Genomic DNA, 12,009 nt, shown 5'->3' with positions numbered 1-12,009 from the left:
TCCACCCTCCTTGTATTTCCAGTTAATCGAGGATTAACTGTAGTTGTTAGCGTTTACTTTCCCAGCAAAGATTTATGTTCAATTTCTTGTCCTCTTTATTTGCTTTAAGCATTATTTTATGTCTATGACCATATTTACTGCTTAATAATTCTTGCAGTTTGCTGTTTGCAAAAAGAGGGACACATTAGACAGTTTCTCATATGAGTGTTCTAAGAGAAATGATAATGCAATTCACTGATCTAGGTGACGTGCTACCTTTGGCCTTGTGGGCCCATGTCAGTTTGTAACACATTTGACTCTTGTTCAGGGTTATAGAAAATCATCTGGAGCTCATGGCTAGCAGCCATCAGCAACCACCTGCCCCCAAGAGCTTCCCGTTTTGCTACTACAGATGCTGAGCCTACCTCTTTGGGGTTGATATGCATCTTTCTTTTGACCTGTCCACAGGGCATCATCTTCCATATGTGACTGAAACCCAACTGTCTTCTTCTCCCTTCTATTCTCTCCATTGTTAGTGGAGTCTTGGTACTTTTTGCTGGATGATGATGTTCCAAGCGTCCAGCCATCATATTTTGACTTCAATAAACTGAAAAGAATAAACATTTATGAGCTGTAGAGAGCACAGCAGGGGGTATAGATCACACAAAGGCATATACATTCAGTATGAGTTGAAATGCAATTCATGGCAATAGAAAGTTTCTTTTTCTTATCTTTTATTGATGTATAGTTTAAATAATTTACTGAAGGTCTATTTTGTGTTCTGCCAAAACAATTTTGGAGAATAAATGGTTTTTATCCTCAAAAAGTTTATATTTGGGGTTGGGGAAATGAGACTCAGACCCTAAAACTGCTAATAAAGCCATAGAGTATGACTAAGAACCAGAGTATCTGTAAAAATAAAAAGTATGCTAAAACAAGACTTGCATAACTAAAATGTTTCCGAGTACTAAAAATGAACATAAGACTAAAATATCACCAATTTCCTTCAAAATGCATTTGTGTTTCTCATTTTCAATTGTTATAGTATTTATTATGTAGTCAGGGTATGTGAGGAATGGTACTATAGTGCTTGTGGGAGAATTGGTCTCTGTCCTCACATAATTTCATTATAAAGTCAACAAGGCAAATATGGAGTAAAAAAAATTTTAATGAAAATAAACACACGTGCATATGTTTTTCTCTCCAATGAACTATGTTCCCACCATTGCACAATCCCACTTATAACATTTTATTTTTTAGAGAGAAATGTTATGATGATGTGTATCCCTTATTATTCTACCAGCCCCTTCCTTCTAATTTAAGTTCACCATAGACTCGTGATACTTTAGTTTTGTCTTCCCCATGACCACAAACAAGGTGAAAATTAAAATGAAGAAAAATAATTTATTCAAAAAGTAATATTCTAAAAACTAGGATATTTAAACTCCCCAGCAGCAGAGGCAATCTCTAGACAAGAATAAGTTGATGGAGTATTACTGGATCCATTATGAATCCTAGGTGGCCCTTGACCAGGATTCAAATCACATAAACCCATCAAAGTCACTGGGCTTCTTCTGTGTGGATCAGAATTTTTAGTACTGTTTGCTCACATCATAATTTATTAATAAAAACCAATACATTAAATGGTTTTAGGTTCAGAGTGGTAAAAAGAAACAAACTATTAGCAGTATGGCTTTACAGGGGCATAAAGCAGTGTATTACATTTATACACTTAAAAATTCTTTTACCAGAACCCAAGGATCACTTTCCCTTGTGGACCTACCAGTGGACGCATATCTTAGCTAATGTAACTTCTACTCATGGGACAGGAAAATACGGAGAATAAAACTATATTACTGTTAATGAAAGATAAATTTACCTCAATCCAGAAGTCCCAAACCCTGGCGAATCCAACAACTACATCTCTACTTGTTCTTAAAGAAAAGTTAATGTGACCAAGACTACTGGGTTCCCCAAAATCATACATTCTCAGGTCAGCCAAGCTCCCAATACTAGCCAATGTTGATCACTCCCAATACTGAATAGTTCCTTCCATTTTACACAGAAGATTGTCTGTACCTTTATTCCAAATCCCATCCTGGGAACCTGGGTTCTAATTTCCCTGAAATAAAGATGACTATATAAAAATTTTTCTTCTTTCATTTGCATTTATTTCCAACTTTACCCATCTACTATTCTTCTATTAACATCTCAGAAGAAAATCACAACTTTTACTCATACTCTTGATACCATTTTGGCCCCTTCCCTCTGTGACAATGGCCTGCCAATCATCTCCCTTTCTTATAGCTTACAAGCTCCTCCTCTCAAATGAATTCTCTCCTAGGATTACAAATAAGACCAGACTTTCCATCAAAAATCAAAACCTAAATCTAAATCCCAAAACTATCCCTTAAGTGGAAAAGTATAATAATACTCAGTGTCAGTGAGAGTGTGGGGACAGAAGGATTTTAATATAGTACTAGGGAAACTGCAAATTGGGATAACCCTTCTGTGAGTGATTTGTCACTACAAAATAAAAGTGCACCTAACCTCCTACAATTTCACTTTTAAGAAGTTACCCTATAGAATTACATAAACAACAGTGGAATTAGAAAATTTTCTCATACTACATACAAAAATAAATCCAAAATGGATTAAAGACCTAAATGTAAGACTGGAAGCGATAAAACTCCTAGAAGAAAACATAGGCAGAACACTCTTTGACATAAATCATAGCAATATTTGTTTTGGATCCGTTTCTTAAGGCAAAGGAAATAAAAGCAAGAATAAATGAATGGGACCTAATTAAACTTAAAAGCTTTTGCACAGCAAAGGAAACCACTGAAAAAATGAAAAGACAATCCACTGAATGGTAGAAAATATTTGCAAATGACATGACTAATCAGGGGTTAACAGTCAAAATATATAAACAGCTCATACAACTTAACATCAAAAAACCCAATTAAAAAAAATGGGCAGAAGATCTGAATAGACATTTTTCCACGAAGATATACAGATGGTCAACAGGCACATGAAAAGACATCGCTAATCATCAGAGGAATGCAAGTCAAAACTATGATGAGATATCACCTCATACCTGTCAGAATGGCTACCACGAAAAAGACAACAAACAACAAATGTTGGCAAGGATGTGAAGAAAAGGAAACCCTTGTATACTGTTGGTGGGAATGTAAATTGGTGCAGCCTCTACGAAAAACAATATAGAGACTCCTCAAAAAGGTAAAAATAGAACCAACATATGATCTAGCAATTTCACTCTTGGGTATACATCTGAAGAAAACAAAAACACTAACTTGAAAAGATGCATGCACCCCATTGGTCATAGCAGCATAATTTACAGTAGCCAAGCTACAGAAGCAACCTAAGTGTCCATCAACAGATGATGGATAAAGAAGATGTGGTATATATATACAATGGAACACTACTCAGTCATAAAAAAAGAATGAAATCTTGCCATTTACAACAACATGGATGGACCTGGAGGGTATTATGCTTAGTGAAATAAGTCAGACAGGGAAAGACAAATACTATATGCTATCACTTATATGTGGAACCTAAAAAATAAAACAAATGAATGACTATAACAAAATAGAAACAGATTCACAGATAGAGAGAACAACTAGTGGTTACCAGTGGGGAGAGGAAAGAGGACAGGGGCAGGATAGGGGTACGGGATTAAGAGGTACAAATTACTATGTATAAAATAAGTAAGCTACAAGTATATATTGTACAGCACAGGGAATATAGTCTGTTTTATAATAACTATAAATGGAACATAATCTATAAAAATTCTGAATCACTGTCTCATACACCTGAAACTAATACAATATTGTAAATAAACTATACCTTAATTTAAAAAAATAAATAGGGACTTCCCTGGTGGTGTAGTGGTTAAGAATCCACCTGCCAATGTAGGGGACATGGGTTTGAACCCTGGTCCGGGAAGATCCCACATGCCGTGGAGCAACTAAGCCCATGCACCACAACTACTGAGCATGCACTCTAGAGCCCATGAGCCACAACTACTGAGCCCGTGTGCCTAGAGCCTGAGCTCCGCAACAAGAGAAGCCACCGCAATGAAAAGCCCGCGCACCGCAACGAAGAGGAGCCCCCACTTGCCGCAACTAGAGAAAGCTGGTGCGGAGCAACGAAGACCCAATGCAGCCAAAAATAAATAAATAAATAAATTAAAAATAAATAAATAAATAAAATCATACTATCATCATTTATAAAATAAATAAATAAAATAAATGAAGACAGAGAAAAAAAGAATGAGGTAGTTCTCTATACTACTGTGAATAAACTTCATGACATACTATTAAGTAAAAAAAGGGCAATTTGCAATAATAGAATATATAATATCTCATTTTTGTAAAAACAAAAATATACAAAAAATATTTTTTAAGTTCTGGATGGATGAATAACAAATCAAAAAAGTAGAACAGTTACTGAGGGAAACATTTTTATAATTTAATTTATATACTTCTGAATGTTTAAATTTCTTCCAACAGGCATGTACTTTTGTAATTATACAACAAAAAATTTCACCGTCTCCTTTATGTTACCATCTTCTCTCCTTCCCTTCTTTGCCAAACTTCTAGAAAACAATAATTTTAACAGACATGCCTACTAAAACTATTTTTTAAAGAACAAATCTAGTGGCGTTTTCTCTTTCAACCATCCTGCTTGTTATAAGACTAATTCACAGCAACTTACTCCTTCCTTAAAACTTATTTCCTTTGAAGTTCATGACATATATCTTGATTGGTTTTCTAGTTTTAGGAGGCTGCTGCTCATATTCTTTTATTGGGAGCTCTTGTACTTCCCTCCCCCTAAATGCAGACATTCCTGATGATTCTGCCCTTGTCCTTCTTCTCTTCCTCCCTTAGCACTTTCTTAGTGATCCCTGTCACACCACTGTATCTTCAATTATGATTTCTAAATAGATTCATCTAGCCCACAATGTTCTCCAAAATTGCTGACCTCTTCAAGTATCTGTTGAAAAGCTGTGAAGAGATGCCTTGTCCTACCTCCCAAAACCAACTCACGCTAAAGCAATGAATAATCTTTATCTTGAAACCTGTTCCTTTACCTGTTTCCATTCTCATTTAATGTATCACCATCCTCCCTGTTACTCAGATGAAAAACTTCAGCTGTCTCAAATTCTGCTTTCCTTATTCCTGTTCAATAAATTGCCAAATCAATCATTCATTTATATATTCATTAGATATTTATTGAGGACATACTCATATGTATGAAGGGGCTGGGGCGGGCAAATAGGGAAAACAAATATTTACTGAGGACTTGTTACGTGTTAGGTGCTAGGTATACAAACCAGCAAGACCTGGTTCCTGCTCTCCAAGTGATTTTAATGGCAGAGACAGACATGGAAACAGATTTTTTTTAATATGATATGATACAAGTTATGATTCAGGAATATGTGTGGTGTTTAAGGGAGCACAAAGGCAGGGCATCTAACTCTATTTGAATAACTGAAAGGAAATTCCTGAAGCTTTCAAACTAAGTCTTAGTGGATAAGCAGGGGATAAGGAAGGATAGTAGGATGGAAGGCTGAAGAGAAGAGTATTAGCAAATGTACTAACTAGTAAAACTGCAGCATATATTTGGGGCAAGTTAAATAGTTTGGTACACTGTTAACTGTTATAGTATTAAGTTTGGGGTATTGGATGTGGAGAAGTGGAAGGTGAAGCAAGACAGATGGGCTGGGTCAGAACATGAAAGGTCTGGTTTTCCACGTCAAGGGGCTTGAACTTTATTTTGTCCGCAAAGCAAAGTCATTGAAGGGCTCTAAGGAGAAAAATGACATGATACAACTTGAATTTATGAAAAATTGCCCTGGCACAGTTTAGAGAATGGATTGGATGAGTGGGAAGGCTGCTGAAATAGCTGTGATGAGAGATGATGAGGGTCTAAATAGAGAAGCAGTGGTAGGAATGGGAAGGAGACAACTTTTTAAACATACTTAGGATTTAAAATTGGCAGAATTTGATACGCATTTGAATGTGAAAAGTGAGGGAGAGGAGTGAGTTGAGAATGAGTGGCAGAATTTGGGTGGATAAGCAATATAGAGAAGGTGGCGGGGGGGGGGGATTAAATGTAGCTTGAGGTGCCTATGAAACATCTGGAAAGATATTTCAAGAAAGCAATTGGATCAATAACCCTGCAGCTTTTTGCTCGTTGGCTGACTGACTTGAGAAAGCATGTGCTTTACTTTCAATTTCGTTGGTGAAGGAGGAGGTAAATTCATTCCTGTAGGTGAAAGAAATGGGTATTGAGAAAAGTGATGATTTAGAGAAGGTATTTAGGGAATTCAAGGTAAAAATGACCAAGAACAAAAACAAGACTGTCCTGCAACGTTTAGGGCTATAACAGAATTAGAAATCATAAATTTGTATCTGGGCTCAGGTGCACAGATGTAAAAGCAGAGAAAGCAGACTGAGAGCTTGATCCAGGGTTAGGATTTTTTGTGTAGGGTGCAGCAGACTAGAGGTCAAGGGAAATTTGTATACTAATAAGGGAATAGTTTAGGTCGACCATTTGGTCCAGAATGTACATGGGGAAGAAAGTGAGACAAAGAGGGGCCTGAAAGAATGGCAAAAAAAGGGAAGAAATGAAGGATTTAGATGTCTCTTTAAGGTAAAACAAAGATAAAACAAAACAAGAAAAACAAACAAAACACTTGGTATAGTCTATATGAGAAATGAGAACATGAACAGACTCAAGTGAAAGAGGTGAACTATAAAGGGGGTACCAGTCAGCGATTTCTGTGATGGAACCACAGCAGGGGAAAGCAAGCTCCGGATGTCGCCAGGGACAATACAGCTAAAGAAAATGAGTGAACCATGGAAGACAAATCTCTTTACTACGGCAACAGAGAGATCAACAACGTGAATACTGGAATCTCACAGAATGGGGTTAGGAGATGTGGGGGAGGAAGTGACTGAGTGGATGTCAAATTCCTAGTGAGATCACAATGGAAAACAAAGAAAAGGAAGGATGGACTGTAAGACCAGATATCCTGAGATTCACATAAACAAGGAGGTTCACTAGAGAGTAAACTACTTAAAAGTTTGAGATGTTGGAATGAGAAGAACAGGAAATGCTGGCACTACTGTCTCTGTTGTTTGCCAAATGTGACAGAAAGAATGGCCTGGATAGTAGCATTCTCAGAAAAGGTGCCAAATTTAGGCAGTGATTCACAGCCTGCTATACATTAAAATTATGTGGGAAAAATTTTAAAAGAGCGATGGGCTGTCCTACCCATTCTTAGAAATGGAATGAATCCACCTGGAGTGAGCCGCATTATGTGCCTCCCTCTCTCACCCTCTCTTGTCCTTTTTTTAAAAGCTCCACAGGTAATCCCAATGTCCAGTCAGTGCTGAAAATCACTAACTTATGGCCAAGAATGAAAATATTTTGTGTGTGTGAAAAGGTTGAGGATGAAAAGAGTTTATTTTCTATGAAACAGGTGTTTGGTAAGGCACCTTTAGGAAATCCTGGGGGCAGTAGGAGGGAAAGGGGTGTTAGGGAAGGAAAGGTAGACTTTTAAGAGAATGAAAGTACAAGAGAGAAAAATCAATACAAATTACTCAAATTTTGGCATGAGTCACTTAACAAAAAATGAAGGGGAACACATCCTCGATTTAGAAGACTATAAAATCTAGGATGGGGAAACATGTATTAAATCTTTCCTTCCTTTTTCCAGTGGCCAAATTTGGGTGCTAGTCATGCCATGTCTAAACAACTGCTATATCATCCAGTTTCTGGCTCAGTCATGGAATCAGCCATTTCTTCAAGGAGATCTTGTATCTTTTAGTTAAAAAAAAAAAAAAAAAAAAAGAGCTAACGGAATTGGATTATCACTGTTCCTAAGTTCTCACAGAGCAAAAGACTATATGCATGTATGTATGTATATACACATATGTTTATTTATATATCTAGGTAAATATATTGAAAATCATGAGTTTACACTAATATCTTCAATTCCAAACCAACAGGGTTCATTTTAGTTTTCTACCTTTCCATATATGTAACTCCATTCTGTAACAGTGAAAAAACTTGGCTACCATTTTCCTTAATACAATTACTTACTTAGTCATTTTGTATGAAAACAGTATTCCATCACCACTGCCATGATCCCTTCCCCTCCCTCCCCTGTCAGTCACCACCACATTGCTCCGGGTGTTTCTGCCAACACACCTCTGTATAGGCACTCTCCCCACTAAGCTCTGAGTGGGCTACCTCTGCTGTGAGAAAGCCCTCCTCATATCTCAGGCTCTCAAGACCCCACGTATGGCTGACCTCTACATGGATAACATCCTCATTCTGTTCAAGCTCCAACACCCTACACCAATACAATCACCAGGATGAAAGCACTCCCCACCCTGCACAAGCTCTGACATTCAGTGCCAAGCTGCCCTCCTCTGTGGATCAAGCTCTAACCCCATGATCAAATAAATTTGGGGTATGATGTGAGGCTGGGTTCAAGGTTAATTTTTTTCATATCTATATCCAGTATATCCGGCATTATTTATTTAAAAGACTTTCCTTTTTCCACAGAATGCTTCATACCTTTGTCAAAAAGCAGTCAAACATATGACTGTGTGGGTCTATTTCTGGACTCTATTCTGTTCCATTGATCAACAGCTAATATATAGCTATCATATGAAAATAAATTTGATTTTTATACATTGAACTTGAATTCTGTGATTGCGTTAAATTCACTCAATAATTCTAGCAGTTTTGGGGTAGTTTCCTTAGGATTTTTCTATGTAGACAGTCATGTTATTTAACAATAAAGACAGTTTCACTGATTTATTTCTAATATTCTTCATGCCCAGTCACATCAGCTAGGACTTCTAGTACAATGCTGAATAGAAGTGGTAAGAGTGAACATCCTTACCTTGTTCCTAAGAGTGCTCATCATTAAAGAGACGTATCTTTATCTATACGCTCTATCTGATTTCTAGTTTGATAAGAAGTCATTTTTAAAAAATGAGCATTGGAAGTTTTTTGCATCTGTTTGAAATGGTGTTTTTCTTCCTTACTATGTTAATATGGCAAATCACACTGATTGATCTTCAAATGTTAAGCCAACTCTGAATTCCTGGGATAAACTCTATTTAGTCAAGCTGGATTATATATATTTTTATATATTCCAGGACTTAATTTGCTAATATTTTGTTAAGGAACTTTTTTGTTTTGCATTTATGCTCATGAGGAAGATTAGTCTGTCATTTCTTTTCTTCTCACGCTTTTACCTGGTTTAGGTGTCATAAAAGGAGTTGGGAAAAGTTCTTTCTTCCTCTAGTCCAGTGGTTCTCAAGTGGGGTAGAAGAAGAGGATTTTGCCACACAGGGGACATTTAGCAATGTCTGGAGGGTTTTTGATTGTCACAGTTGTGGGGGGTGCTAATGGGTAAAAGACAGGGATGTTGATAAACATCCTGCAATGTACAGGACAGACCACCACCACCCCACAAACTCACCCCAAACTATTATCTGGTCCAAAATGTCAAGAGTACCAAGGCTGAAAAACCCTGCTCTAGTCTTTGAAAGAATTTGTGTAAGATTGATATTTCTTCTTTAGATGTTTGGTAGAATTCATAAGTGAAATCTTATGGGATTGTGATTGTAGTTTTATTTATGGGACATTTCTTAATTAGAAATTAAATTTGTTTAACAGAGGGCTATTCAGATTTTCTACTTTTTTGGTATCAATTTTGGTATATCATCAATTTCAAGGAATTTATACCATTTAAGTTATCAAATGTGCTTACAAAAATTATTCATAATATTCTTTAATTACTTTAAAAATATTGCTAGAATCTATGGTGATATCTTCTTTTTCATTCCTGATACTGATCATTTGTTTTCCTCTCAATAATAGGTTGATCATCTTGAAAAGGCTTATTGATTTTATTTACATTTTCAAAAAGTCAACTTTTAGCTTTACAGATTTTCTCTATTGCTTGCTTTCTTTTTCACTGCAAGACTTAACAAACATTGGTTGCTACAATGATGAAAGCAGAATATAAATACAGAAATAATACAAATTGGGCAATGCTGGGAGAAACTGGAGTTCTGGCCCAGAATGGAAGATATTGTTAATGTCCACTGAGACACTAGAAAGTCCATATCCTGGATAAAGGCTTACTGTAAAGCTCTAACAAAGCCTAAAATCAAGCTATAACAAAACGCACAGGGACAAAAAAGTTTGGAGATTGATTCTTACCAATTTAGAGGGGCTTGGGAAACACCTCAGGCTTTCCAGACATCTGTCCTTACAAAGTATATAACCAAACCTATCCAAGTTCAAGGTGACTAGGAGGTGAGCGAATTGCTGAGAAGAGGAAAAATCAACATTCTTTAGAGAATGATAATAAAATCCGCATCTCTAAATGTATCATCCATAATACCCAGAGTACAATATAAATTGTCAGATACAAAAAGAAAAAATATGTGATCCATAGTTAAGAAAAATATCAGTCAATTAAAATCAACCAAAAGATGCCCCAAATGTTGGACCGAGCAGATAAAGACTTTATTTAAACCAGCTATTATAAATATATTGATGGACATAAAGGAGAACATGGTTTTAATGAGTGAAAAGACAGGCAGCCTCAGCAGAAAGAGATAGAAACTCTCTGGCTGGAAATTACAGTGACTGAAATAAAAGTTAGAAAATGGAGATGAGAGGTTAAAGAGTAAGTGAATTTTATGCAAGAATCAACAGAAATTACCCAATTTGAAGAACATAGGGAAAAAAAGATTGAAGAAAATTGATGAGTCCCAGAGATTTTAGAGACAATATTAAGCTGCCTAACAAACATAACTGAAGTTGCAGAAGGAGAAGAGACTGAGAATGGGGTAGAAAAAATATTTGAAAAAATATATGTTAAAGAAATAATGGCAGAATATTTCCAAATTTGATGAAAAACTCTGACCCACAGATCACAAACTGTTGAAAACCAAAGATAAAGACAACCTCGCAAACAACCAGATGAAATGTCAATTACATAAAAAATAATGATTTTAACAGTTAACTTCTCATAAGAACAATGAAAGCTAGAAGATAGAACAATATCTTTAAAGTGCTAAAAGGAAAAAAACAAAACAAAACAAACCCAAAGTGTCATCCTAGAATTCTGCATCACATGAAAATATCCTTCAAAAAAAGGAAGGAGAAACAACATTTTCAGATAAACAAAAACAGGGAAAATTTGTTGTTAGCAGACCTGCACTACAAGAAATAGTATGTTTTTTGGGTTGAAAGAAAATGATATTAGATGGAAACCTGGATCTAAGAAATGAAGAGCATCAGAAATAGTACATATGTGAATAAATATAAAACTCTGTATGTTCTTATTCTTCCCTTAATGTCACTGAAAGATATATGAATGTTTAAAGCATGGGATTTATAATGCACTTAGCTGTAATGTATATGACGATAATATCACAAAGAATGGAGAACATACCTATACAGTATAAAAGTTCTTACAGTCTACATAAAACGACACAATGTTAGTATTATATAGACTTTAATAAGTTAGGAAAGCATATTATAATCCCTACAGAAATCACTAAGGGAAATGCAAAGAGGTATAGCTAATAAAATATTAGAGGAATTTTTAAAAAATTGAAAAAAAATTATTATTCTCCCTTTCCCCTCCCAATAAAAATAGAAAAGGAGAAACAGGAACAAAGAATAGATATGATTAGCAGGAAGGAAAAAAGAAAAGCAAAATGTTAGACCTAAATCCAACAGTATCAATAATAAATTAAAGTGAATTAAACACTCAAATCAAATGGAAGGGAGATTGTCAGGCTAGAGAAAAATGCAAAACCCAAGCCATATGTTGTTTACAAGAGTCATACTTTATTTTTATTGTTTTAACATGTTTATTGGAGTATAATTGCTTTACAGTGTTGTGTTAGTTTCTGTTGTATAACAAAGTGAATCGGCTATATGTATACACATATCCCCATA

The 12,009-nt window shown here is 35.7% G+C and overlaps 1 protein-coding gene across 4 annotated transcripts in view; it reads right to left on the bottom strand.

Moving 5' to 3' along the window:
- Positions 1-12,009, bottom strand: part of KIAA1328 (KIAA1328 ortholog) — a 371,762-nt gene that overhangs the window by 77,097 nt on the left and 282,656 nt on the right. For all 4 annotated transcript variants that reach the window (XM_068562570.1, XM_068562569.1, XM_068562572.1 and 1 more), the window contains one exon: positions 405-586. In XM_068562570.1, the coding sequence (XP_068418671.1) occupies positions 405-586 (182 nt within the window). The remainder of the gene's footprint in view (positions 1-404; positions 587-12,009) is intronic.

Source organism: Eschrichtius robustus, chromosome 14, assembly GCF_028021215.1.
Source record: "Eschrichtius robustus isolate mEscRob2 chromosome 14, mEscRob2.pri, whole genome shotgun sequence".
NCBI classification, from domain to species: Eukaryota; Metazoa; Chordata; class Mammalia; order Artiodactyla; family Eschrichtiidae; genus Eschrichtius; species Eschrichtius robustus.
The sequence above is the reverse complement of the archived record's forward strand: the minus strand, read 5'-3'. Positions and strand labels throughout refer to the sequence as shown.